This window comes from Aspergillus uvarum, assembly GCF_003184745.1.
Source record: "Aspergillus uvarum CBS 121591 unplaced genomic scaffold BO82scaffold_109, whole genome shotgun sequence".
Lineage (NCBI taxonomy): Eukaryota > Fungi > Ascomycota > Eurotiomycetes > Eurotiales > Aspergillaceae > Aspergillus > Aspergillus uvarum.
The window spans coordinates 50402-77937 of NW_020291406.1; the positions used below are offsets into that span (position 1 = coordinate 50402).

The 27536-nt window shown below is 53.1% G+C and overlaps 9 protein-coding genes across 9 annotated transcripts; 6 read left to right on the top strand and 3 right to left on the bottom strand.

Moving 5' to 3' along the window:
* Positions 1-305: 305 nt before the first annotated feature.
* Positions 306-2586, top strand: BO82DRAFT_370045 (putative C6 transcription factor (OTam); the record flags this gene model as incomplete). The annotated part of the gene is made up of 2 exons (XM_025637193.1): positions 306-742; positions 828-2586. The coding sequence occupies 2 exons, from the start codon at positions 306-308 to the stop codon at positions 2584-2586; spliced, it is 2196 nt and encodes a 731-aa protein (XP_025485851.1).
* A 1057-nt stretch (positions 2587-3643) lies between these two features.
* Positions 3644-6838, bottom strand: BO82DRAFT_348919 (Zn(II)2Cys6 transcription factor; the record flags this gene model as incomplete). Its single annotated transcript, XM_025633853.1, has 13 exons — positions 3644-3847; positions 3887-4193; positions 4262-4430; positions 4487-4760; positions 4815-4893; positions 4944-4964; positions 5012-5157; positions 5213-5655; positions 5712-6170; positions 6234-6415; positions 6469-6559; positions 6621-6654; positions 6725-6838. 13 exons carry the CDS (start codon positions 6836-6838, stop codon positions 3644-3646), a joined length of 2523 nt encoding a protein of 840 aa, XP_025485852.1.
* Positions 6839-8223: 1385 nt separating this feature from the next.
* On the top strand, positions 8224-9368 carry BO82DRAFT_298204 (aromatic compound dioxygenase; the record flags this gene model as incomplete). Its single annotated transcript, XM_025631978.1, has 3 exons — positions 8224-8514; positions 8569-9042; positions 9093-9368. 3 exons carry the CDS (start codon positions 8224-8226, stop codon positions 9366-9368), a joined length of 1041 nt encoding a protein of 346 aa, XP_025485853.1.
* An 887-nt stretch (positions 9369-10255) lies between these two features.
* On the top strand, positions 10256-11882 carry BO82DRAFT_359871 (VOC family protein). The gene has a single exon (XM_025636681.1). It carries the CDS (start codon positions 10489-10491, stop codon positions 11848-11850), a length of 1362 nt encoding a protein of 453 aa, XP_025485854.1. The 5' UTR covers positions 10256-10488; the 3' UTR covers positions 11851-11882.
* A 235-nt stretch (positions 11883-12117) lies between these two features.
* Positions 12118-14133, top strand: BO82DRAFT_409446 (GMC family oxidoreductase). The gene has a single exon (XM_025639730.1). It carries the CDS (start codon positions 12208-12210, stop codon positions 14089-14091), a length of 1884 nt encoding a protein of 627 aa, XP_025485855.1. The 5' UTR covers positions 12118-12207; the 3' UTR covers positions 14092-14133.
* Positions 14134-14262: 129 nt separating this feature from the next.
* On the bottom strand, positions 14263-15527 carry BO82DRAFT_359872 (mitochondrial 54S ribosomal protein bL21m). Its single transcript, XM_025636682.1, has one exon. It carries the CDS (start codon positions 15417-15419, stop codon positions 14691-14693), a length of 729 nt encoding a protein of 242 aa, XP_025485856.1. The 5' UTR covers positions 15420-15527; the 3' UTR covers positions 14263-14690.
* Positions 15528-15645: 118 nt separating this feature from the next.
* On the top strand, positions 15646-17235 carry BO82DRAFT_359873 (rRNA-processing protein NSA2). Its single transcript, XM_025636683.1, has 6 exons — positions 15646-15744; positions 15815-15825; positions 15896-16438; positions 16570-16720; positions 16774-16832; positions 16898-17235. Exons 1-6 carry the CDS (start codon positions 15742-15744, stop codon positions 16914-16916), a joined length of 786 nt encoding a protein of 261 aa, XP_025485857.1. The 5' UTR covers positions 15646-15741; the 3' UTR covers positions 16917-17235.
* Positions 17236-18109: 874 nt separating this feature from the next.
* On the bottom strand, positions 18110-21717 carry BO82DRAFT_379448 (serine/threonine/tyrosine protein kinase MPS1; the record flags this gene model as incomplete). The annotated part of the gene is made up of 2 exons (XM_025637688.1): positions 18110-20520; positions 21693-21717. 2 exons carry the CDS (start codon positions 21715-21717, stop codon positions 18110-18112), a joined length of 2436 nt encoding a protein of 811 aa, XP_025485858.1.
* Positions 21718-25934: 4217 nt separating this feature from the next.
* On the top strand, positions 25935-27284 carry BO82DRAFT_270339 (putative cell wall protein; the record flags this gene model as incomplete). Its single annotated transcript, XM_025630975.1, has 1 exon — positions 25935-27284. A coding segment is annotated over one exon (1350 nt), but the record flags the coding sequence as incomplete, so codon positions are not given.
* Between the last annotated feature and the right edge of the window lie 252 nt (positions 27285-27536).

Sequence of the window (27536 nt, forward strand, 5' to 3'; positions counted from 1 at the left end):
AGATTGATCTCCCGTCCCTGAGATTGCGGAGCCCTGTGACGGCGGACGTTCCGGGTCGCCCCGGTGCCATTTACGTGACCCCGAGTCGCTATCGTGCAGTATTATTATCATTTGTATTCTCATTATTACTGCCTATCTGCGATCAACGATTCGTGTGATTGGCACACGATCTATCGCCTATCTCTCACCTCGCACTCCTCCCCTGTCTTGTTTCTCCCCGTATTCCCCCGGACCTATCTCCGTCGGCCTGGCCTATCGCCCTATCAACTACCTGGCGCTCGACCTGTCCATTCCTGCCTTCCTGAATGGCTGCTGTTATCACCCTGCAGTCGTCCTCGACGACTGGCCCAACAGGCCCTTCAGCAGCTTCTTTCCAACACTCCCCTTCCTCGGACCACCAACTACTTCGTCCCCGGATCCAGCAGCCCTCCCAAGTCCAACAGCCATCGCCTACCCCCCAGCCCGGTTCTCTATCCACGCCACACTCGCCTGTATCTTCGGTGGGAACGCTCCCTCGTGTCACCGCGCCAGGTCGGGATGGGTCGAGTTGTGACGCATGCGTGCGCAGAAAGAGCCGGTGTGCTATGAACGAGATGGTGAACAAGTGTTATTCGTGCGACTTTCATCGGCAGGAGTGTACCTTCACTCTGGCGGTGGCCAGTCGCCCCGGCACAGCCGAGTTGCAGGCGAAGAAGCGGAAACTGGACGAGACCGAATCCGAGGAGCTGGGATCGCCTAAGAGGTATGATTTCACCGGGCACGGCCGATCTCGGACTTGGACTCGAGATATAGTAGGACTTTCAGCTAATCAACATCCCCGCCGCCAGGTTATCTACCCTTCCCCCAGTGCTGGCCAAATCCGACCCGGTCCGCCCACCCTTGAATCACACTCTCCCTCACCACCAACCTAATCATCAATTGCCCCCTGCCTCCTCGTCGTTCTGGCAACATTCCACCCAACATATTGGCCTCACCACCGACCTAGAGCCTGCCCTCCTGGAGTTCTTGCCCTTGGATCAGAACCAAGAAGGATTCGTGGCTACCTCCCGTGTGCGGAAGTTTAGTGACGACGGCACCTTCATGCGGGTGGTCAGCACTCGATCGCCCGCGGACTCACCGCACACTGCTTCCTTGGACGCCATCGAGAGCCTGGTCGCTCCCTATGGCTCCACCTTAGTGGAGAAATATTTCGAACATGTCCATCCCACCTTCCCCGTTCTTCTGGAGGACAGTTTCCGACAGTCCTATCGGGCCCGGAGTGGCCTGTCACCACTGCTTCTCTCTGCTGTTTATGTCCTCGCTTTGAAGTTCGTCGATGTTGGCCCCCCATCTCAGACCATCCGGCGTCCCGATGCCGGTCGCTTGGAGAGCACGGCCCTTCGGCTCTTGGTGGAGTCGCTTCCCTATGCCTCCATTTCTACGATCCAGGCGGGACTGCTTCTTATGCAGAGGTCAAACCTAGCCACAGCTGCGTTGACTGCGCAGCTGGTCACGGCCGGCTTTGAGCTTGGCCTGCACCAGGACTGCTCTAATTGGCGCATGGACACATGGGAGAAAGGGCTCCGAAAACGCTTGGCATGGGCCCTATACATGCAGGATAAGTGGTCCGCGCTTGTGCATGGACGGCCGTCTCACATCTTCGCCTCCAATTGGATGGTCCAGGACTTGGTGGAGCAGGATTTCACCGAAGCTTTCGCTGCCTCAGCACAACACGACGATGCGCCCGTCGGCCACGGCCCGCTATCCTTCTGTCATATGGTGGCTCTGACCACCATTCTCTCCGATATCTTGGATCGTTTCTACACTTTACAGGCGATTGAGGAATTTAAGGCGGCGGGAAACAATCGGACGCGGATGATTCTCGAGCGTGCCAAGCCGGCCCAGATTCGGTTAAAAGAATGGTTTGGCCGCCTGCCGTCGGAGTTAAAGATGGACTCGGGCGGCGACTTGTTCGAGGTCGTCACCGAGGACAACGCTCGCAACGGTGCCTTGCACCTAGCCTACTTCGCAACGGAGATCACCCTACATCGCTGCATTGTGCGGTCGCTGGCGCCGGAGAACGCCGACGCCTACTTGTCCCACATCTGTCGCTCTGCCGCCAAGACGCGATTGATCTCCGCGATGGACTTTGTCAACCGACTTCGGCCTTCCCACTTGCGGTCCTTCTGGCCGGCGACGGCACGGACCAATTTTGCTCTGATCGGCTCCTTCGGCGTCCTCCTTCGCATCTCCGCCCCAACAAAGGAAGAAGCCGAATTCTATCGGCTGCGACTCTGCGAATACCGCTGGACGCTGAGCGTCAGCAAGAAGGATGCCGAGTTCTTGGAGTTTGCGTTGGAGAGTCTGGACAACGCCAACAACCTGGATCATTACGTTCCTGAAAAACCTGGCATCGATGAATTGATGACCAGCGCTGCCAAGCCCACGACGATCAATCCTCCGCGCATGGGCGCCATGGAGGACTCGATCTTGGAGGCCCCGGACAGTGGTCTGGGTGGCACCTCCTCAGTCATCTCGGGATTGGCATCTCCAGCAACCTCTATCAGTGATGAGAGCCTGCAGGACTCTTCTATCCCACCTCTCTAGTCATCTACCTCCGGTTTCTTCTCCTACCTTTTCTCTTTTTTGCATGTTCCCCCCTAAAAGGAGATTCGCGATACCCCGGGCTCTACCAGCAGTGTTTTCTGTCTGCTTTCCCCAATTCTCTGTGATGCCCTGATGAATTTGCATGTCTCTTTTGGTTCTGGCGTTTTGTCTTCTTGCTAGGAGGGGGGTCTCGTTTCTATGATACCTCTTGCTTTTTTCCACTTTGTGTCTTGATGACGGCAATGCTGCTGGGTTACGAACTAATTCCCTAGATGGACGGGCGGATGACTTCTTGCATCTCACTCGCATTATACTTGTACATATGGTTTCTTTCTTTTCCCCTACATGAAGGATATGGGTTGAACATAGACTGGATGGCAATCGGATAGATAGTGTGATTTGATCAAACATGATTTATATCTGATACATTGTACAAGACGCACTTTTTCTGAACAAGTAGATCATGGGGAGGTCATCATAGTCATTCTCCTCTCACCGATCACTGACTGGCTCGGCGTCATGGTGCTTTCCTCTTCGGGTGACCCTAGACTAGGCCCGGGGAAGTGAGCCTGGCCCAGCTCCACTTTCCCCTATCAATAGAGCATCTGCATATATTCCTTTTATACATTTCTTGTGTTCCAGACGTGGTGCTGGATTGATTGTGGGGGTGAGTCCCTACGGATTGGGTCTCGATGGTGTCCGCTGGAGACTTTAAGCAGGAGCTGGGATTGCTGGTTATGTTCTATTGGAGCTTGATTTATTTTAGTTTGTTTGCAGCAGGTATACCGACGTTGGGGATTCTGCTTGAGGAGGGTCTCTGCGCGGCTGAAGCTACGGGGACTGGGCGTTTGAAATGGGTTCCGGGAGGGGCTTAAGGGCTGCTTCGGGGGCCTGGATTGTGAAGCTAGCTACGCGGCTTGCGACAATGTCTATAATTGAGTAACAGGTGTAGGTACTTGTAGATAGTAAGTTAAGGTCCAAATACACGCATTCCCTCCACCCTCAGCTCTCGGCTCATTGAGAACCTGGACAACGTGATCAGATTTCCGGTTCAGGTTCATGTCCCAAGAAAGAACGAAAAATCACTGGCCCCGTTCCCAAACGCAAAGTCCTCGAGGATGGTGGGATCTACCAGGTTCGCCAGGATCTCGGCGCGGGTATCGTTGGGCTGCGCGTCGGGATTGAACAGCGAGAAAAAGAAATCGTTGTCGACGCCCGGCGCTGGTGCTGTGCTGCTGGTGCCACGGTTTGTGGCAGCTTGCTGCTGCTGGGGGTGTGGATTGCTCAGGCTGAATGGGACAGGTGAAGTAGAAGGGTTCGCGGGATTCGCTGGGCCGGTTATTGGCAGTGGTGGTGGTGGCACGGTTGAAGTGGACAAGGTGTAGTGGGTGCGACGTCGAGCGACGCAGGCTCGTGCGACTTCGAGGACCTCGCGAATCATCTCGGCGCAACGGCGGGCGACGACGATGTTGTTCATCGATTCGAAAATATCGAGGCTTTTCTCTACGTCGAAGAGCAGGTCTTCGTCGCGGATGCTGGGGTATCCCGAGAGGATGAGGTGCAGGAGAATCATGGCACCGTAGAGTGCGTAGGAGGTGTTGTACCACCTTTTCCCGGGGTTTTGGTCAGTGGATAAAGGCTGTGGGATCATGGCACGGCAACAGGGGGAACTGACCAGGTACGAATGTAGATCCTGTGTATGAAAGATTCGTACTGCATGTTGATGCTCGTTCTCGCGGCATCGAGACAGGCGTGCAGGTGCTGGAGGATGTTTGGGGCTTCGGTGTTGGAGACTGAGGCGGCGAGGAAAGGCTTGTGGATGAGGATTCGCGTATTGTAGTATCCTGGGTACATCAGCTTCTGAGGTAGGATGACGTCTGGTCAGGATTGACACGCGTACTTAGTCTCAGCACGAGTTTCTGTTTGAAGGCCCACTCTGTATCATTGAGCGAGGCGGCGTCGATATCTAAGAAATCAGGTAATGTAGACTTCCATGCCAGCAGTTTACTGTCTAGATCCATCGCAATATGCGACATCTCACCCATGGAGCGCTTGGGAGAGTGGTAGAGAAGGTGTGATGCCTCGGACATGATTTGTGCTAGGGCGACCATTGCTGGGATCATTGCCACATGATTGTCTTCGGCATCGGCATCAAGTAGGTGGCCAGAAGTTACCTTTGTAAGTATATGGTCAATAAACTTCCTGAATGGATCATCAACAGGTCTTACCTTCAACACTGGCAGAGGAACTTGATAGTACTGCAGGTCTTTCATGCTGTCCAAACGGCCAGAGGAGCAACACATCTCACTGCGTCTTCTTAGTAACCCTGGAATCTCGAGTGTGGTACCCCCACCTACACTTCATGTGAATAAATACACCTAGTTCGGTTAATTGAGCGCTGTGAAGAACACGACGGGTAACTTACCACCAGGTCCGAATTCCTTCTTTGCGAACACCCGAGGACAAGGACGTCATCCCTGATGCCAGTCCGATTGCTACAGCTGTTCGGACCGCCATTCCACTATACATGAAACAACTATGCGGTCGAAGCGCATTCTGACAGAACACACTCTAAAGACAAGATCAGCATGGAGTCAGAGCTTCCTTCAGAGTGAGAAAAGCTTACCAGGAGTAAAAGCGCCTGCACTCCCTCCAAGCTGCAGCTCTCGAACAGATCTCCCAGAGCTCGTTTGGCTCGGCCAAAGTAGAAATCAGCAAAGTCCAACACAGATGGTCTGCTTGTGGTGCCGGCTCTCTTGGGGATCGGGTTGTAGTTGCAATAATGGTCTAGGAGGGCCGTCTCATGTGGACTGGCGTTGATCGCACCCAGCGCGACCACAGCGAAGTATAACCCAGCGAACTTCGAGGATCCGCGATACAAGTTAGTCCTCCTGCTTATCACGAAGGCCTCTTTCTCGCAACGTTGCATGAATGCGCCTTTGCACAGCATGGGGTGTATATAATGCTTGTTGCAAAAGTAACTGCCAATGAACATTTTCTCGATTTCAATCTGGGCCTCTTCTGAAAGATTCTCGATGAGCGGTATGACATCATGCTCGTGGCTTTTATCTGACCTTTCCGCTTAGATACTGGGCATTCCAATACTTAGATGTTGATTTGCTCACCCGTATATCCCTTAGCTGTGCTCTGTGAGCTCACCCCATTCTTCGCGGTTCCGCCGCTGTCGATTACACTTTGTCCATCACTTTGCAGAGGAGATTGACTCGGATACTTTGGATTATAAAGCAAGTTCACAATAGATAGCTGGGTTGTATTGGTCGTAAGATGCGCACCCTCCGACTGCGTGTCTGCTGCCGGGCTGGGAGTCAACTGGTTCAATCCATCTTTGTTGGTTTGCACCGTGTCGGAAGCTGCAGTATGGCCCTCAACCAAAGCATGAGTATGCTCATAATCAGGGACGGTCGAACCTCTATTGCCGGCCTGGGTACGGGCTCGTGCATACAAGTTACCGAGAAAGGCCAGATTCGAGGAATTGCCGTAGAACTCTGTGCCATTTGTGTGGATGTTGACACCGCTCAATCCATCTCTTGAAGCTGAGTCGCAGACTAGCTCAGGCGTGGCGGCTGCAAAACATGCTTGAGCATACAATCCAAAGAAGGTGAACGACTAGAGCATTGTCTACTTACCGGGCATAGTGTCATCATCGCGCTTGGGCGTGAAATGGGCGGGTGGACTAGCATTGGTATTGCCATCACTCCGAGGGACGCGGGGTGTCCCTCTGCCGGAATGGTCTGGAGAGTTGACGTGCTGAAAGCTTTCATAACGGCTCTGATCGACATCTGGCCAAGGTGATGGTCTGGTTTTCTGTCTTGATTTAAGGTCAGAGCCCGAAGGAAGCAGAAACAAGGAGCATCGAGGTACTTCTGAGCCTCGCGAATCTGCGCTTGGCGTTTTACTGCAGACGAGTTCTCGTTGGGACCTGCAGCTCTATACGAACAGTCGAGCGAATGATCTGCGAGTCAAATGATTAACGGTGTCGCTCACAGAGGGATTGATTCTGCAAGGGTGCATACAAGCACAATATGAACAAGGCTGAGCTTGATCGCACTATGATCAACGAGAGTTAGTTGAAGATGTGACGAAGGGACGAAGGGACGAATAGACAGTCGTTCCTTACTTTGGTTTTGCGGACTCGACAAGTCTCACAGGCACGGGAAGCGCGCGGCGGGCGTCGGCGAGAAGCGCGCAGTTTGGCCGTCACCGGCGAGGCAGTTTCCCCTCCGCCTTCCATCCCGGACCTATTCAGCTCACTGTATGTTTTTCTAGGCTGCTGCTGCTGCTGCTTCGAATACTCCTTGATATCTTTGGCTTCCTGTTGACGATGCTAGTTATTATTCTCTTCAGCTGACTCGACATGTGCTCCACACTGGAGATGCGCTAGATAAGATTGGCTGTCGAGATTCCAATCCACCGGCCGCAGATTGACAATTTACCGATAATGCCGAGCAAGACGAGAACCCCCAAGCTTACGGCGAGCACGACCGACAAAGACTCAGAATCCGGGGTTTACGCGGGGTCTGGGGTTGAACACCTGTTGCGCTTCTCACGACTCGCAAACAGAGGCTTCGGAAATTGTCCCCCTTGCCATGGCTATGAATACTTTACTCGATGCTAGCTGGCTACGAAAAATGGGTTCCGCATTGGTTCTAACCTTACCAAATTCTCTCCCCCAACCCACCCAATTTGCTAATTTGCTGCCATGGTTTGAGCTTCGTCGCTAGCCATTGACAGATATTCTGCTACAATTGATTGGCGATGGAAGTAAGTCACTCTTACAGACATGATGACATATGCGAAGGTTTGCAAATATGTGATTCCATGCCTTAGATCTGCGTCTCGATCCGCAACTATGCAGTCGAAAGAAGCTCAATGAAGAATCCGATGCCTATTGTTTAAACGAATAAGGCATTCGTACAATACGTCATAGTATGATCCGCCTCCTCCGCCCGACATTGACAGCGGAGAACTTCTGTTTATGCTGCAGGACGACGACTCGTCAACAACCTAGATCGATTGACTGTTGATGTGATACCCTCGGTCATGTCGATATTCATCACCATCGGCATCTTCGAATATACACAGTTGTTTCAAGATGCTTGAGCTGGGTAATGGAAAGGATGTGGAGTACGGAGTACTTTGACGGAATAACGGCATACGAGACTCGCCTGCAATCTCTGCTCTCTTCGCCGAGGTGCTTTCCATCATCAAGCTTCAGCATTGTCGATCATTTTTTAGTCTCACTGCGCATACTGATGCCGGTCGCTCAATGCTAAATCGGTTTTTGGATGTGTTGCTCCTCCGCCACTGTTTCCTCCGTCGGAACCACCTCCGCATTATCCTTCCGCTCCGACGGATCTCGTTGAGCGGCACACATCCAAGATACAGTTACCCGCGCAAACACCTGAAGTGACGTTCCAAGTCTCGAGCAGCTTGTGCCCCGCATTATGCTACTGCGGGGAGTTTGTGTGTTCTGGACTTTTCGAGATCGAAATGATGTTAACCGAGGCGGATTGTGAGGCGGATGAGGTATAAGAGAAAGATATCCACGCCTCGGCGACTGTCCTGTCCCAGAACCACCACCAATCAATTCTGTACACACCGCATTCAGGTCTCACAATGCCGAAGCAAGATCTGAACGGAGCTCCGCCGGTCGAGGGACTGAGCGACCGAACTCGCGCCAAATGGGCGGCCGCGTCAACGCCAGAGGAGATCGCGGCCAATCTCCCTCCAATGCTCGACCTGACAATAGAGAACATCACCGAAAATGTGATGAAGATCAATTCCATGTGCGACAACCCGCGACTTCGATACCTCATTCTGAAGTTGATTCAAGCGGCCCATGATTACGTACGAGACGTTGGGCTGCAATTTGATGAATGGGAACAAGCATGGCAGTTTTTGACCAAGGTGGGTATCAGTCCTCTGCCGAGTCGTTTTATTGCCTAACAGCGCCTTCTGCAGGTCGGTCAAGTTTCGACCGATGTCCGCCACGAGTTCGTGCTTCTCTCAGATATCTTGGGGATCTCCGCGCTAGTTGACGCCCTCTCCTATCCTGCTGTGCCCGGAGCTACCGAGTCTTCTGTGCTGGGTCCGTTCCATGACGAAGAAGCACATTCATTCCAGTATGGAGAGTCGATCTTTACTGAGGGTACCCCCGGCGAGCCCACGATCGTACGTGGTTGGATCAAAGATACAGATGGCAATAATGTACCAAAGGCATTGATTGACGTCTGGGAGACGGACGGCAACGGAGTGTACGACTTGGAATATGACGGAAACGCCGATCCCAACTGCCGAGGGAAAATCTCCTCGGACGAAAAGGGTCACTTCCTTTTTGTTTGCGTCAAGCCCGTGGCCTATCCAATCTCCAACGACGGCCCCGTTGGCGAATTGTTGCGCAAGCTCAAGCGGCATTGGTTCCGCCCGGCTCATATGGTTAGGCAATTCATCCTCAGAGTCTGTGCATAAATGCTAACATCGGATAGCACTTCATGATCGAACACCCCACATACACCAAGCTGATCACTGCCCTGTACTCGCGGGACAGCAACTTCGTGGAGAGTGACACCGTGTTTGGGGTGAAGAAAAGCTTGATTGTGGATTACAACTGGTGTGAGGACCTCGATTTGGCCAAGGAACACAACGTGACACCTATCACCAAGACAATTGACAGCAAGGAGTCAACAGGATTCTGGCTTCTGGAACAGGACTTTGTTCTGGTCAAGAAGAGCCCGCCTCCGCCTCGCAAGACAGAGGATTGAACTACTAGTCACTAGGTATAAACCACGCCCAGTCAATGGAAGTATATATGGTACAGCAGTGGCAGCGCAATGACACAAGACCATTCGATGTAATTCAGCCATAAGCATACACGAAATTCGAGCATCAGAGTAGCTATGCCCCCAATAAACTGTAGATGGTGTGGTTGTCGTCAGGTGACCCTATGGGTTCTTTCTCGGTGTATGCAGCCCATTCTTTGCTAAGGCTGCCTTCACTCACAGAGATTCAATGCATTGCCAACAGAGCCATGCCATACACCTACAGTCCTCAGCTGTCATAGCACTTTCTACATAAATGCTGCAATGGCCAAACCAATCTTGTTTACTCGCATAACTACTACCTGTCGACTCCATGGAGATCGTCTGTTGCGCAATTGAGGTAGTGATGTCTCTCTGCCTTCTTACTCCCAGCCGCCGAACCACCGAATTCATCCTCTCCATCACTTTCAGGACTCATACTCGATAGACTGCAATCAATACCTTTGTACCTTCCGAATGAGCCGACGGAAAGATCTCTAACTCCTGCACTCCGATTGGCTTGACTACATATCATTTCCTCCGGATTCGTCTTCGTCCCACAGCTATCCAAAGTCCTTTCGCAGTACCCCGCTATGTCCGGAGAAGATTCCGACGGATGAAGCACCCGAGACATGCATTTCAGGCACAAGACGGTTATACACGGCAGTGTATGAGAGCATCGGGGCGATGGCTTGCAACAGTGCATGGTCATGTGGATGAAGTAGAGGTGATGGACTTGGGCGGTCTGATTTGAAAGCCATGTTGAAGCTCACAAGGAATGGGTATATTAAAAGTGAGCATGGTAAGTCGACTCGTCTACCTGGCAGCTTGCTCATCCTGACTTATCGTTTCTTATCTTATCTAAGATAGTATAGAAGCTCGACCAACCAGCTCTCGCCTGTGTTTATCATTCATGTATCGACGACGATTATTTACTCGGCCTTTAACCCATTATCTACAGACCTCCTTTCCACTTACACCTCTGAGAATCAGCACAGTCCGACTCAACTCGACTATGGCAGCATCGACTCAAGAATGGAGCCAGGATTCCCTTCGGGCCAGCTTCTGCCACGCGCTCTCTGAGATGTACAAAACCGAGGTTCCTCTCTACGGCGATCTAGTCGATCTCGTCCACCAAGCCGATACAGAAACTATCATTGCTCAGGCCAAGCGCTCAAGTAATGATCTCACCGACGCTGACGATATCCTCCCCGCCCGCCACCGTGTCGAACGCCACGGCGCCATTCGACTGGGCACTGCTGAAGAACTCACCACCATCCGCCGCCTGTTTGCCATCATGGGCATGCATCCAGTCGGCTACTACGACCTCACGCTCGCCGGCTTCCCCATGCACGCCACGGCGTTCCGCCCTACCAGCCCGGAAGCCCTATCCAGACATCCTTTCCGCGTCTTCACCACCGTCCTCCGCATGGATCTCCTCACCCCACGCACACGTCTCCTCGCCGAACGTGCCCTCTCCCAACGCTCTATCTTCACAGACCGGCTCCAGACCCTCATTGGGCTAGCTGAGAGCCGACAACAGCAGAAGCCATTCACCCCTGAAGCTGGTCAAGAGCTCATAGCGGAAGCCCTCAAAACCTTCCGTTGGCACTCTCACGCCACCGTCACATTGGACGACTACCAGACCCTCAAAGCCGAACATCCCCTCATTGCGGATATTGTCTCCTTTCCCAGCTGCCACATTAACCATCTAACGCCGCGGACGCTCGATATTGACGCCGTGCAGTCCAGAATGTGGGAGACAGGTATGCCGGCCAAGGAGCGCATCGAGGGACCCCCGAGACGGAACTGTCCAATCCTGCTACGGCAGACAAGCTTTAAGGCCCGCGAGGAGACAGTCTTCTTCCGGGCTGGACATGGGGAGTATGTGAAGGGCTCGCATACAGCGCGATTTGGGGAAGTCGAGCAGCGGGGGTTTGCGCTCACGCGCAAAGGGAGAAAGCTGTATGATGAGATCCTGGCGGCAGTAAATACTGAGGTTGCGGAGAAAGGAATTGGAGCTGGGGATGCGCAATACGAAAACATTCTTGAAAGACATTTTCAAGGATTTCCGGACGAGTTAGGAGAATTGTGGGCGCAGGAGTTGGCGTTTTTCTACTATCATGTCACTCCAAAGGGGAGTAAGGGCTTGAAAGGCTTGGGAAGCGCGAGTGTGTCTCAGCTTCTGCAAGAAGGAGTACTGGAGTATGAGCCCATCACGTATGAGGATTTCCTGCCGCTCTCTGCGGGGGGCATCTTCAACTCCAACCTGGGGAACACGACACAGTCGAAACGGTTGATCATGGAGGCCGAGCCGGACCTGGATGGGTTTCACCGGATGCTGGGAGTCCCAACGACGGATGAATTCAGCTTGTATGCGCGGATGCAAAGAGATAGCCTGGAGCAGTGTCGGGTGCAACTGGGACTAGAAGAGATTGCGGAGTGAGATGTGGTTCGTGGAGGTACAGTACAGTACAGTACAGTGCAGTAGAGTACATGTCATGTTCATAGTCTAGCATTCACTTATACCTGTGTCATTAACCAAGACGTACGGACCTTGCCTCTTTCCCTTTTGAGTAAACATGTCGTGTTACTGCACTTCCCCCCTCTTCTTGCCAACCAAACCTCTTCCACCGCTCCTGGCCCAGTGCTTCTTCTGCATACTCCCTGCAACGGCATATCATTCACTGATCGCATCGTTATCCGACACTCATCTCCTCGAATGCCCTCCAAGCATCGTTATCACGAAGATCCTTTATCATTAGTTCTCTGAACAAATACTGCTAGGTCCGAGCAAGTCGCCATGCATACCTCCTGGCTTCTACTCAGCCTCGCAGCTGCAGCTGCAGTCTTTGCCCAGGAAGAACAGGACCTCAACCTTTTCCACTATGGCGGACGAGGTCCTCTCCTAGGAACCTCCTTCGGTGCACCCGGTGTAAACGCAACCTTTGACTATATCGTCATTGGAGGTGGAACTGCTGGCTTGACGATCGCGAGTCGTCTTGCCCAGAGTGAACGCTTCAGCGTTGCGGTTGTCGAAGCGGGCGGATTCTCCGAGATCGACAATGGCAACTGGTCCGTCGTGCCTGCGTACACTCGAGGGCTCTTTTGCGGGGACGCCCCCGAGGCGTATCATCCACTGAACGATTGGGGCTTCAAGACGCAGCCCCAGCAAGTCCTGGGTGGCCGTGTCTTCCACTGTGCGCACGGCAAGCTTCTAGGAGGCAGCTCCGCTCAGAATAGTATGAACTATAACCGCCCTACCAAGAACAGCATGCAAAAGTGGGCAGAAGAAGTGGGTGACGAGAGCTATGCTTTCGAAAGCATGCTGCCGTGGTACAAGAAGTCTGTGCGCTTTACTCCGCCGGACCCAGCCATCTGGGGTGATTATGACATTCTGCATAACAGGGACGCCTTCGATGATGGTGGTCCTCTTGAAGTCTCGTCGGGGAATTGGATCGATCCGTTGGCTAACACTCTACGCAAAGTCCTGACTGATAGGCTTGGGTTCAAAGAGACGGAATTTAACAGTGGCAGCCTGCTGGGCTCCGGGTTCATGAGCCGAACTATCAATCCGAAGAATGCCCATCGTTCCTCATCCGAGTCCAGCTTCTTGCAAGAGGCACTCGATAGTGGAAGCAAGCTGACAATTTACAAGAGCACGCTCGCCCAGAAGATATTGTTCAACGGCGGAGACAAGACCGCTTCCGAGGTCCTCGTCTCAGCAGCCGGCACGTTTGGTACCTCGAACCTCGATTTTTACCTCAAGGCTCGCAAAGAGATCATACTCTCAGCCGGACCCATACAGTCTCCGCAACTGCTCATGGTCTCTGGTATTGGGGAATGCGAACAGATTTCTAGATATGGTATTCCCTGTATTAGCCACTTGCCAGGTGTTGGTAAGAACATGCAAGATCATCCTGTCGTGATTACAACATGCCGTGTGAACGAGCACATGGTGCCTTCTTTGGTGACTGAAGAGGCATCAAACCAACTACATATACGACAGTTTCTTGAGAACGCCCGAGGGCCATTGACAATCATAGGGCCCGGGTACTTTGGCTTCGAAAAGCTGCCGCAGCAATACCGTTCCCAGCTATCTGAGGAGAATCTCATGAGTCTTGCAGACTTTCCCGGGGACTGGCCCGAGATCGAATGGGCATTTAGTGGTGTGAGCCGAGCCACCGATGCTTCTGAGGGAAACTACACCATCGCCATGGGATCAATAATTCAGGCTACGTTCTCTCGTGGGATGGTCTCGTTGGCCAGTCCAGACATGTCCACGCCGCCTATCATTGATCCACAGTGGCTTGCTGACCCGAGAGACATGGATACCTCGATTCAAGCGTTCAGGCGCAGTCGTGAGGTTTGGACCCAGCTTGCTGAGATTGGAGTAGTCGATCTGGAAGCGTGCGTGCCGGGGTCCGAGGTGGAGGCGGATTATCAGGTGCGCGAGTTCGTTAGACAAGATACGTCAGCGATCAACCATGCCTCATGCACGTGCAAGATGGGACAAAAGGGCGATGATATGGCAGTCATCGACAGTGCTGCCCGAGTATTTGGGGTGCAACGTCTGCGGGTTGTGGATATCAGCAGTTTCCCCTTCTTGCCACCGGGCCATCCGCAGGCAACTGTCTACGCCCTGGCTGAGAAGATTGCAGATGAGATACTGCAAGCAAACCCTTGATTAGGTGTGGTGCGGTGGACTGCCCTCGTGTGCCGACTTTGGGGCTTTATATAAAACCATTCTTAAAGCAATTTTCCTGGACCAGTCCTAAGAACCAGTCTGTAAGCGTAGCCCATCTGTGGACCATGAAGCGTAGGGTAGTCAATGCTAGGCTCACGGCCGATCACTTTGAGGAGACATCAATCCATAGCGTTGTCATTGACTGGTTATTGTCGACACCAGAGACTATCTGCATTGTCTGCTGATTGAGTCTCAAATCCACTCCGTCAAGACATAAAGAAGAAAGCAGAATGAACATTCGAAAACCCAATTATGAGATACAATACAAGTGCACCACATGGTGCATGGAAACAGACGCACACTTTCTATCTGTACATGATCCTTCGCAATTGCAGGTTCCAACCATCATAACCATTCGTCCCTTACCCAGTCTTCGCCTTTCTCTCTCTCTGTGTGTGTCTTCCTGTGATTTCAACAACTGCCCCTTGTGAACATTGTGAACATCCACCATCAACAAAAGAAGCCCCGAATCCGCAAGTACCATTTTCCCAGTACCACCCCATCCACAATCTCGAAAAGAAGAGAGCCAAAAAACCCTCCTAAGCAACCACCGCCCCCTCCCGCAACAACTCCTCCGCAGTCTTGATCTTGACATCCATGACCCGCAGGAGGGTATACTTGTGCTTGCTCCGGATCATCTGCACGTGGCGGCGGCGGCGCTTCGTCTTCTCCTTGACGCGGAGGGGCTCAGAGTCGACGCCCACGACGCGCACGCGGCACTCGTACAGCCGCTCATCGACATAAGGGGCCCCCTTCAGCGAGAAATCCCGCGACCCCAGCACGGACGCCCGGTTGAATCGCAGGATGTCCCCCGGCTTCACGTTGGGCATCAGGAAGGGCAGGCGGATCGCGTCGCCCTGCGTCAGCAGGTAGGGCCGATCGTGCAGGTGCGAGACGATGTAGTGCGGCTGCTGGGTGGTGAGTTGCGGGAGCTGGGCGAGGAGCGTCGGCGTGAGTTGCAGCGGCGCGGTGAAGGTCGGGGCCACGGGTTTTTTGAGGTCGATGGCGGAGGGAGTCGTGGTAGAGGAGAGGGGGGTTTCTTGGGGGGTGGGCGTGGAGGTTTGCGCTCGGGGGGTCGCGGCGAGTGGGGAGTCTGGGTGTGTTGTGGTCGTTGTTGAGGATGTTGCTGGTGCTGGGGCGGCGGCGCTGCTGTGAAGACAGGCCCGGGCGACGGAGAAGCGGCCGGCGATGGCAGCGGCGGCGGCGGCGCATGGCTGCTCCTTCATGGGGAGGGCGAAGGCCCTGGCGAGGGCGGTGCGGGAGAACATTTTTCTATGGGTGTCTGGTTCTCACACGGGATTGATTTGAAGTGAAGCAATTTGTCCTTGCTTGGTCAATGGGGGAGACACCGCAACAAGACAAAAAGGTTCCGCGAAGGCCGCTTCGTGCACAGGAGAGAGAAATTCCGGACGGGACGATAAAGTCGGGCCACGTGACTGATTATCGGCGCCCGCCAAGCCGTCTCCGAACTTTTTTGTATCAACCTTTTTGCTTGCTTGCTTGCTTGCTATCAGACCTCCCCCTCTCCCCACCCCCACTCTCTCTCTCTCTTTTTGTTGATTTTGTCGTTGGCTTTGACGCTTTTTCAACATGGTATGTTGCTGATTCGATTCTGTCTTACTGAAGAAGCCTCGCTAACGATTTATTCTTCCACCATGAACAGCCTCAGAACGAGTTCGTCGCACCCTTCCCGAGCCACCGGAAGAAAAAAAGGAAAACAAAAAAACTGACCACGATGAAACAGGTATATCGAACGCTGGACGAAACAGCACGGTAAGCGTCTCGATCACGATGAGCGCGCCCGCAAGAAGCAGGCCCGTGAGGTCCACCAGCAGTCCAAGGATGCCCAGAACCTGCGCGGTCTGAGGGCCAAGCTGTACCAGCAGCAGCGCCACAAGGAGAAGATCCAGATGCGGAAGCGCATCAAGGCCCAGGAGGAGAAGAACGTCAAGTCCTCCGCCCCCGAGGAGCCCTCCAAGACGCCCCTGCCCCAGTACCTGCTCGACCGCTCGCAGGCCACCAACGCCAAGGCCCTGTCCAGCGCCATCAAGGACAAGCGCAACGAGAAGGCCGCCAAGTTCGCCGTCCCCCTGCCCAAGGTCAAGGGTATCAGTGAGGAGGAGATGTTCAAGGTCGTCAACACCGGAAAGAAGACGCACAAGAAGTCCTGGAAGCGCATGATCACCAAGCCCACCTTCGTCGGCAACGACTTCACTCGTCGGCCCGTCAAGTACGAGCGCTTCATCCGCCCCATGGGTCTGCGTTACAAGAAGGCCAATGTTACGCAGTACGTTTGTCCCTTTCTATTGCCTGTGTGTTGGTTCGGTTGTCGAACGCCACTCAGCGCGGACCTATCTTTTGGATCCTTGACAAGCACACGTTCCGCTCATTACTAACGCTATTTGCCTCAATCCTCAGCCCCGAGCTCGGCGTCACCGTCCAACTCCCCATCCTGTCCGTCAAGAAGAACCCCCAGAACCCCCTCTACACCCAGCTGGGTGTTTTGACCAAGGGTACCGTGCTCGAAGTCAACGTCTCCGAACTGGGACTCGTCACCACCTCCGGAAAGGCAAGCTACACCCTCCTCTCGGTGCATCCAGGACCAATACTAACAGCGAGCAGGTCGTTTGGGGTAAATATGCTCAGGTCACCAACAACCCCGATCTCGACGGTACCGTCAAGTAAGTTTCCGATGCCCTGCCTTCTTGACCTCTCATCTCTTTCACATACTAACCACCCCTCACAGCGCCGTCCTCCTCAACTAAATCAGTTCAAACCGTTTCTACCCTCCCATGTCAACGATCATGACACCAACGGCTCTTTAACCACCCTTTCCCGTTCTTTCCTATAATCTGCGTTGGTTCTGTGCGTTTTTGTTCGTTATCCTCTCGTTGTGTGTTTGCTTCGAGATAGAGGATTTTTATCATTGGGTATGTGAGTGGCGTTAGTGGCGCGCAAAGTGTGCTTCGTTTCATCTTGATTGATCTTTCTGAAAAAGAGATTCCCGTTATTCGAATTGCACCTTAACATACATAGTAGCTAGCTAGATATACAAAATCAACCATTCTCCAATTGATGAATCAATACTCGATCAATCCTGTGGAAAGTCGTTCTGGAGACTTCGCTGCAGAAATGCTGCGGTTTACAAGTAGTCCAGTACCTCGGTGACAGTTTTGTTTTGTGTTGTGCCCTTTGAACCATGTTCATGTGTCGCTCGTCGACCTCGCCACTGTCGAGTTTCTGGATTAAGGGACTAATGAACTCATACAAGCGAGCCGCACTCCCTCTTCTAGGTACCTAGGTAGGTACTTGTAGCTTCTTGCATCGCCCAACGGAATCCAACAATGACACAAACAATTCTCAACGCGAATGTAGAATGTAGAACATGCAATGCAATGCACTTATCAAAGACGCAGGTAAAAAAAAAAAAGTGTCTTGAGCTCGTAACATATGAGCGGGAAACCATACTATTCCAGATTAGTGAAGAACGGAAGGAAATCTTCTGGGAACCTAGTACAAAACTCCGGAAGCACCATGCTCTCTTGCTGCTGGGAGCTTTCCAAGGCATACAAAAGCAACCCCGACCAGATATAAGAAACAAACAGGGCTAAAGCGCGACACACACAATATTGAAATCACCCCGGAACCCGTCCCAGTACTTTGATGCTATCCAAAATAAGTGTGGGGGGTGGGTGAGAAGGAGAAATGTGGGGGGAAAGGATGGGTCCAAGAATAGGACAAGAAGAGAAGAAGAAAAGAGATAAGGGAGAACCAGGGATAGAAAGAAGAAAGTCACAACCCTCCCAAGATGTGGGGGTCGTAGACTGCACAACGCCGGGATCAATCAGGATATCAAGATAATGGGTAATATACCAAACAAGTAGGGGGCTTTCAATCAGAGAACATAGGGAATTATGTGAGAGGGTATGTATGCAGACACAGAGTGTACGGGGTGGGTTTAGGGACCCTCTTCTAGGGCTGATTTGATCTTGGCAAAGAAACCGGCCGGCCATGCGGCAAGCTCCTCGTCCTTCGGGATGCCGCGAACACGGCAGTGGTTGACCACATTGACCAGGATCCGGTTGAGCATATCTTGCGTGACGGGGACTGCGGCCTCAAGCTGCGCGTCGGGGTATAGGAAGGGGTCGCGCTGGCTGAGGAGCTCTTCGACGGTGGGCCGGAGGGTCTGGTCTCTTTGAAGGCATCGTTTCAAGGTACGAACCAACCCGGGCGGTACAGGGACGCCTCCGATAGCGAAGGCGGGGAAGTCGATCTTCACGTTGGGGTTCGGAATGGCCAGGATGCGTTCGTAGTATTTGGCGATCTTGGCGAACGGGGGCTGGCCGTAGACCATTTTGTACAGGATACATCCGAGACTCCAGACGTCGCTGGGTTTGCCCAGCTTCATCATCTTCCCCACGCTTGCCGGCAAGCCGAGGGAGGCGTTAGAGTCAATCAGAGCCTCGGGAGACATGTAGTTCGGCGTGCCCACTTGCTGCTCGCGGTGCACGTTGACGGTGTTGTCCTGGATTGCGTTTGCAATACCAAAGTCGATGAGCTTTAGTCGGCCCTGAACAAGCAGGAAATTGGCGGGTTTCAGATCTGAGTGCACGACATTGTAGTCATGTACTGCTTGCACGCATTCGAGCATCTCCTTCCAGTAGTAACGAGTGAAATTGATATCGAATCGTGCATCTTCCGCGTTCAGTCGGTAGGTAAGCACTTTTTCAAGGTCGGATTCACCAATTTCCATCAACACACTTAAAGTGTGCTTATCCTGATTCAATTCCCAGTCAAAGAGACGCACGACGCGGTCCAGGTTCTCAAGCTTCTTGAGCAGATCGATCTCGCCTTTGTAACCGGCCAATGTCACAGGGTCGACGTCCTCAAGGTTGACTCGCTTCAGGGCAAAGATCTTGTAATTCTCGGCCATCACACGATAAACACGAGAGCTTCCTCCACGGCCAACGCAATCAAGGCGTGTGAAAGGCTTGTGGTTGACTGAAACTTGATTGCGCTTCTTGCGAGACTGAGATGCTGTAGCTGCTCCACCAGTGGCTGTGGCAGTTTCCAGAACAGACATTTTGGGGGGAGGCGGAGCTGGTCGATGAGGGGTATTGTTGCTTCGTGTAGCTAGGATTTTCCGGTCTGCGGGCGTCTCCTTCTCTTTCTCCTTCTTTTCTTCTTCGTAGACCACGGGTTTATCAAGCAGGTTAAAACCTTGCGGTTTAACCCGCTTGAAGGTCGGTGGTGGCTCATTCTCCTGGTCACGATTTGAAGGTAACGTTGGCGGGGGAGGTACTTTGAATACCGGCTGGTCCTTGGCGCTCGACGGTTTCGATGACATTTCCGACGAAGAGCCAGGAGTGGACTTAGAGTGTGAGCCATAGGTCTTCGGAGAAGACGATCTGGAAAATAAGCCGTCGCCAATGACATCCCGGTCTCGGTTTCGATCACGGCGTTCCTCGCTTCTCGTGGGTGGGCTCGGGTCGGCCCACGAGACTTTGGGCGAGGAGAATTTCGCTGTATTCTTGTAGTGGTAGTGGTCGTTATCGTCATTGTCATCATAATCGGTCTCCCGAATCTCGTTTTCTTCACTCTGCCGTCGTAATACACCTCTCCGCGCAGGGCCATTGAGGAAAGTACCGGTCAACCGGCCGACCCGTTTGACGCGCAATGAGCTGTGCATCCCGACATCTTCGATATTCCGCGTGCGGAGCACGGATGCGGTACCCAGCCGCGGAGCATACTCATCGTCGTAGCTTTTCTCCTCCGAACGGGTCGCGCTCCCATGCTCCTGGTCGTCGATGTAGCTCCTCTCAGCCGATCGCCTCTGGGACGGCGACAGGGACGCAGGCGATCGGGTGTTGCTGCGCGATGCATTGATACGGACACTCCGTGTGCGTGGTGCGGGCGTAATGAAATCATTTTGCACGGCGTTTCGTTCGCCATGTTCGGTGGTTTCGGTTTTGGTTAACGGCGAGCTTTCTCTCCGGCTGCTGAGCGAGGGAGCGATCCGAACCACCCGGGGCGCGGGGCTTCCATTCGACTGATCGAGGGGCGAGGTGGTGCGCGAGCGCCTCTCTTGGCTTGACCCGGCCGAGCCCAGGTTTTTGTTGCGTAACCGTGGCGACAGGTCGAGTCCGTCCTCGTCGAGTAGGGCCTTGACGGACGCGCTGAACTTGGGCTCGGGCACCTCCTCATCCGAGCTGTCGCCGGCGACATACTGCCCAGCGGACACACTGTGACGATAGGCGAGTGAGTTGCGCACTTCTGGTGAGGTCCGTCTGGATCCTGAGCGAGACGCGGCGCGGGACATTGAACGGGAGGAAGGTTGGCGCTGCAGCCGGGTGTTGTAGGCGGACGCTGCTGCTGCTGCTGTTGAGGAGGAATGAGGAGAGGCCATTATGACAATTGGGGACAAAGTCGCATAGACATGTCCACCAGCGAATGTCCAGGCCTAGGCTCCTCCCAGAAGCACGATTCAAGTACCTGCTGTGAGGGGTTAGTATGTCGAGGTCGGAGGTCGGGGTAGTTTGGTGTTTGTGGTCGTTTTCGGCATGGAAACATTGGAAACATGGAACTTGCGCCGTAATGCGCGAGGCTGGGAGCAACCCAAGTCACGTGGGATTTACCCGTTGCCCCGGGCAATCCTCCCCCAAACAACAATCGGCAGTCTGCACCCTGCACAGTATGGACACACTACAATACACTCCACCAATTACACAGTTTTGATGCAATTTGGTGGCAGAATCAAAACAGCCTGGATCTGATGTACAGTAGATTGCATCAAACTTACTTCTCATCTTGTGGTACTTTAAATGTGGTCGGAAGCGCGAAGTACGTGCTGTACTCTTAGTTTTATATAAACATTCCGGGTAATTACATGTTGAGTGCCCGCAAATCAACATCACCGGCCATGCCCTGGCCCTGCTGCACAACTCATCGTCGACGGTCTGAGCATTGAGTCATATACTTTGGACCAATGGCAATCTTCCTTATATGCCTGTTCGATCATATCTGCATACCCAAGATCTTCGCTCATATAGTACTTAAACGCGCGTGTGTTTGGAGATGACACTCCTGCAAACAATATATAGTTGCAGAAAACTTCCCAAGTCTGCATGGTCCTAACTATGAGCATCCTCACATGTGTGCAATCCCAAGAAAAGATAACTAGCTGCTAACTATGCTCTTTGGCCATGAACTTGATTTTCCGGAGTCAGGATACAAATGAAAACAAAATTAGTATGTGTATACTGCGGCATCTACATCAAACAAATGATTACTGCAACCCCGGACCAGTCTTCCACAATCATTACACACAGGACTCAAGTTCTATGTGTGAGTCTGATTTTGAGGATAGCTGCTCTCGCTCCCACATCCCAGAGTTGATGTATTGGGCAGCTTGTCACGGTGACTACGTAAAGTTGCAAGCGAGCTATGGTTCACCGGCCATGGTCACTGTCCAATCTCCAATCTCCTCAGCAGTCTCTGGCTGTGAACTCAGTCAGATCACATGTCGTGTTCCATCAATCTACAAAGGTTGGCGGTCAAGGGCGCCATGGAGAGACAACAGGAGACAGGCACCGAGAAGACACATATCTTGTCGAGGTTGCAAACAGGTTAGACGCTGCTTCGGGATATCTGGATATCTAGGTTTCCCCCTTCGCTGAATGCGAAGCTGTCCGTCCTCCTTCTCCTTGTTTCACCTGTCAGAAGAGGCTTCCAAGAACAGTCGACTAGCCAAGTTGTCAACGTCAGCCCGACGCGTTTCAGCAAGGCCGCCGCGCAAATCTTCTTCCGTGATATATTTAGCAGAGGTAGAACCAAGTGACCTGCCAGATGGTGTCGTTCTGAGGCACGACATCCTGATCGCCACTGCAAAATCAAATGGTCATAGCTTCTTGTCCGGAGAACAAGCCGCCAATGCTCCTGCACCAAGCCACATCTGGCACACCTGCAAGTATCGAGCATAAGGATGTGACGTGTGACCTACCTACCTTCCGCCTTAGAGCGGACGACGCAGTCCCGTCTCGGATTGCTGAAGTGGATAGGATATCCACCGATGCACACATGCCCTATCTCTTGTTTTGCGATTCCGACCCGGTCAAATCTCGGAAGGGAGACCCACACACTGCTGATCTGCTGAAGCAAGACCCAGGCTGCGAGAACGTCCATTAGTATACTGTCAATGTCAGGTATCAGCATGGAATGTAGCTTAATGGACATTCATCTTCACGAGCAACCGCAGCAGCAACGATTCTGTCCTGCTCGGACTGATAGCCCCTATTTGGACAACAGTACTCCGTAGGAAGCCGCCACGACAGTCTCGTGGCTTATGACATAGGCTTCACTTTAGAGTTTAGGGCTGCCAGGGCAAATAGTCTCAGATCGGTTGTCTGAGAACGATCGATGAACCGTGGAGAGTCAAGGACTCCAGGCTAAGAATAACAGGCAAGAGTCAGTGACTCAGTGGTAGACTGGTAGTACAAGGAGACTAGTCGCAGCTTGAAACATGGCGACGTGAAGGTGGTTCCTCTCCGAACAGGAGAAAAGGTCAAAATCAAGAGCGTACCGGTAGAAGCAAGAAGGCAAGCAGGCAAATCACCTGATATCCCTCCTTCTGTGTCGGACTCTCTCCGTTCTCACGGACCACAACAACCAAAATCCAAATCCATAAGCTTGTCCAAAGTGCTCCGACTACCTATCTACCTATATTAACTATTAGCAACAGCGTACCATCGCGCTTCAGCTTCTGGTCGCCTATTCCATTTTGGATTGGCTCAATTTTCAGTTGCAGGTTGGTTCTCCAGGGGTAACCCGGTCGGATCTGGTCTGGTCAGTCAATAATGTTCAAATCAGGCAACCCTCCGAGGTTCGCTCAAAACTGGGTCAAGTCAACGTCTTAAACCTACACTCCCACAAACACATGACTCTTGCTGGTCCGATTAAAGTTCCTATAGTCCAGCACCGCAGCACACACACATCCTAGCGAATTATTTTGTTCCAGAGCTTGCACAATGGCTGTTAAGATTTGAGATGCGCCTTGACCTTTTGGCTATGATGGTCACAGGTCACAGGGGGGAAGGAAAGGTGGGGAGCAAGAGGGGAGAGGGGCATCCACTGCAGTCTGCAATCCTCTCCGGACTTGTGCTTCAACTAGGGATCGGGTAAAGCGGGCAGCCGGCAGCTCAGGCCATTGGGGCTATTGGGGGCATAAGAGGTCGGTGTGGGGACTGGAGCCCTCCAAAATAACGTAACCAAGGGTATAAGCACTTTGGGTCAGGAACGCCTGTTCGGGCAAAGATTAACCCCCTGCTTCCTGGCTAGCATCGACAACACACCCATCTTGATCGTCGAAAATCTAGCCCGCATTCTACGGTTCAGGTCTCACGCAGATGCATGGCTTTCCAATGGATGGAATTGTTAGATTGTATTTCAGCTCTTGTGCTGCACCCAAGCTTGTGTTTGTTCGTGCACGCTAACGACGGCCCTAGTTTGACTATGCATCCTCAGCTTTCTGTCCCTGACTAGGAACCCGACGCTAAAGCACCGACTAACACGCTAATGCTGCACCTTCCAATGCCTCCACAATTGCTTCCTCCATACCAATGATAACACCCTGGTTGACTATGCACATTACATTACAGAGGCACCTTTTCGTTCTGCTATGGGGCAGTTCGTACTCCATACACACATGTACTAAATTGCTACGAACGCCTCCTTGACAGGAGGTGATTGCCTGGCTTTCCACCACGCTACTCAGTAGAAAGCCACAGCCATGGCTTGTGCGAACCTCTGTGGTGGTAACGGCAGTCCTTCCGCCAACCTGAGGGAAATTGAGGTACTATATTTGGGGCGTCCAGAGGAAGACCCTTATTGACACCGACCACATACTGAGCCGCCAAGTCGGATTATTCAAATTGAGCTCTGAGCTGAGTATTTGGAGCATGAAGTACAGTGCGTACAGTAAATAGAGATAAGATCTATGCTTGTGTTTGTTTGGAATGAGTGGTCCCATTGCCACCCAACGGATGCCTGTGTGTGGCTATGTAGAGTAGATGCATGTTTGCTTGATATTCAACTTGAATTTTCTCTCTCACTTACTGCTACTCATTTCCTTTTCTAGTTTTCTTTTGCTTTTTTTTTTTTTTTTTTTTTCTCCGTTGGAAGTGAAATTCTGCAACGCTCCGGAGAGAAAGTCTGACCAGTCAACTTGCATCTGTCACAAAATCGTGTTGATGGGGCGAGTGCTTGCTTATTCATCTCCCCTCCTCCGACCCCTCCCATTTTTTTGATGCAGTGAAATTTCTTGACTCCTGCGCCTCTTTTCTTATGTCCGAACTCTTGACTTTCAACTTTCAGAAAAGTCCTCCCAAAGTGCCAAAGTGGAGAGGAGCTGGCCTTGATGGGGAGGTTTCATGTTTTGCCCTTTTCCGTGGAAACTTAACCTGCCCCGAACTAAAACTCTCAGGGACAAGACTCGCAAAACACCGGTTGAGATGATCGTCCATGGGTCGTCCATGGTCGCCTTCCATTCAAGCCTGTCTGGTTCCGCTTCTTCCACCCACGATTTGCTAGGCTGCTAGTCTATTATCGAGTAGACTATCCTACTACGGTCTATGCTTGTCGCCTTGTCGTCATTGCCCATCGTAATGCATGCTACTGCATGGCTTGTGATGATCCAACACCATCCAGAGTTCCAGACTCTCAATACTGCATCCCGTGTGGGTTGGCTGTCGGTCGCTCATTTCCCCACAATTCTGTGCCGATGATGATTTCTCGAGCCGACGACGCTGATGTCTGCGAGACTAAGTAGTCGATCGGTGATGCTGACAACACGGATGACGGCTGATGGTCTCCCTCCTCTCAGTCAGTCCCGTTTCGAAAAGCCCACGAGCTGCTGGATTCCAAATTGCTCACCGTTTTTGCTCGGTGCCCTATCTTCAGACATTAGCGTCTTTCATGAGGGGCTTTTGCCCTGACAACGGTGCCTCCTCCACGCTCCGTTGTCCGCCCACCCTCCGAGATGGTGGCTGGCTTGGGGTGCTGTGGCTTACTGGCCTACTGGCCTACTGGCCTAGCCTTTCTTCTCCCCCTGCTTACGGCGTCCACTGCGTGTGCTAGAGAAAAAATAACATGGACGGGAAGGGCCATCTGCGACCCGCACCAAGTCGGAACTAATGCTTTCCTAGTTAGCAATCCCCCGTTGCCTGAAATAGTATTTTCTTTTTGTTTAGTCTGTTTCGGATGAGCCCACATTCAACGGTAGTCGGGTCTGGTTCGCTTCTCTAGTCTTCCACTGGCACCCGGCTGCTCCACTTGGCTAACCTGGTCTCGAAGATCCGGGTCCCTCGATCACAGATGGTCCAACATGCTCTAGCAAGCTGCACTGCTCCATTCGTTGGTTCCAGACTGGGAGTTTGTGCAGGTTTCCACCGGCCCCCGGCCCAGCAGGCACGGGAAAGTGTCCCCCGTCCCCAGGGGTATATATACCTCGATGATGATCACCTCGTTTGAACGGACATCAAGCCCTTTGTCAGTCACTTCCTTTCGCTTGTCGTTTGGGGTTCTGTCTTTCATTTTGTTTTTTTTTACCTGTCTATCATTTACACCTGTCTGTCTGTCGTTAACCTAACCAGGCTGCCCCAGTGCCGGCCATACTCAGTTCTTTCCTTCTTTCTTATTGTTTTATATCGTTCCATCCCGATTGACTCGTGATCGACTTTCGCTATTACCTTATCGACCTTTTCCTGATACCCTTTCGCTTCGTTGGCATCATGCGTTCCAGCAAGCTTCTTCTCCTCGCCGGTCTGGCGAACTATGTTCTCGCTCTCCCCACCAAGGACACCAGGGATCTAGACCCCCGCACTCTTGGTCTCGCCGTCGAGATCCTGTCCGAATTCGGCAAGGACCTGACGACCATCGTTGAAGATATCCTTGGCGGTGGAAGAAGCTCGACATCCGTCCTTGCTGGTATCAGTGCCCGGGCCGCTGCCGCTCTCAACGGAGGTGCCTTGGGTTGCAAGGCCGGTGCGATTGATGCCGACATCCGTGCCGAATTGGCCGCCTGGATCCGCGCTCATGCCGGATTCGAGGCTTCTCTGAAGACTGAGCTCCTCGCCTGGTGTGAGGGTGAGGCTTCAGCAACTCTCTCGACCGAAGTGTGCGCCGGACTGTCCCTGTTCGTTCCTACTTGCGCCAAGACAGCTGCCGCGGGTGACCTTTACGTGACTATTGACGGTATCTTTGATGTCACCACCCTTGAGGCCGGCGTGGTTCTTAGCTCTTCCTTCCAGTCTTCGCTGTCCGCATTCATCTCCGGCTCCGTCGGTCTCGAGCTGGATGCCAACCTCCGCGCTGGTCTCTCTCTTTGCGCTGGTGGTGGTGTTCATGCTGATCTCCACGCCGATCTTGCCGCCGCCTTGAAGGTCTGGCTCAATGGCTCGTCCTGCTCCCTGAGCGCCGAGCTCAAGGTTGCCATCTTGGCCTGGTTGGAGGGCAAGATTGAGACTGGTGTCGTTGCCATCGGTTCCATTCCCACTGGCGGTGTTACTGCCGTCTCCGTTGGCGCCGCCATCAGCGCCTGGATTGAAGGCGAGGGTGCTCTTACCGCGACTGCCCAAGCTTACATCTCTGCCTTCCTTGAGTCCAGTGTCTCTGCTGACATTGAGGCTGATGTTCAGGTCGTCCTCGAGGCCTGTATTGCCGGCAAGCTCGCCACCTCCGTTTCCGCCGATGCCCGTGCGGCCTTGGCCGTCTGGTTGTCCGGTTCCAGCTGCAGCCTGGGAGCCGAACTCAAGGCCGCTCTCTACCTCTGGCTCTCTTTCTCTGTCACTGAAGTCAGCATTGACATCTCCACCAGCCTTATCACTGAGCTCGAGGCCTTCCTTACCGGCACTATTGAGGCATCCCTCGGATCCAGCCTTCGTGGTACCCTCTGGCTCCTCCTTTCCGGCGAGAGCATCGTCTATCTTTCCGTCGAGGCCCGTGCCGAGTTGGCCGCCGTCCTCGGTGGTGCTGTTGACATCGAGATCAGCAGCAGCTTCAGACTCCTCATTATCGAATGGCTCACCGGCTGCAGCATTCCGGGTGCCCCCACTATCACCCCTGGCTCCGGATCGACCACGAAGCTCATCTCCAGCCCATCCACTGCCCCCGTCGCCGCCTCCACCGCTCCCGCCACCCCCACTGGCGCTTCTCCTGTCGGTGGCTCTGGCTCTCCTTCTCCTTCTGGCACCGGCCCTAGCGGTGTCAGCCCTACCGATGTCACCGGTGGTCACGGCTCCGGCTCCGGCACCGTCGGCGGCTCCGGCTCTGCTTCTGCCTCTGGCTCTGTCTCTGGCCACGGCTCCGGCTCTGGTTCCATCGGTGGTTCCGGC

Bases quoted from the DNA above. Each gene is read 5' to 3' on its own strand.
- BO82DRAFT_409446 (XM_025639730.1), top strand. From the start codon at position 12,208: ATGCATACCTCCTGGCTTCTACTCAGCCTCGCAGCTGCAGCTGCAGTC.
- BO82DRAFT_359871 (XM_025636681.1), top strand. From the start codon at position 10,489: ATGTACAAAACCGAGGTTCCTCTCTACGGCGATCTAGTCGATCTCGTC.
- BO82DRAFT_359872 (XM_025636682.1), bottom strand. From the start codon at position 15,419: ATGTTCTCCCGCACCGCCCTCGCCAGGGCCTTCGCCCTCCCCATGAAG.
- BO82DRAFT_359873 (XM_025636683.1), top strand. The intron at 16,439-16,569 runs GTACGTTTGTCC...CTCAATCCTCAG, and splicing joins AAGAAGGCCAATGTTACGCA to CCCCGAGCTCGGCGTCACCG. The intron at 16,721-16,773 runs GCAAGCTACACC...AACAGCGAGCAG, and splicing joins TCGTCACCACCTCCGGAAAG to GTCGTTTGGGGTAAATATGC.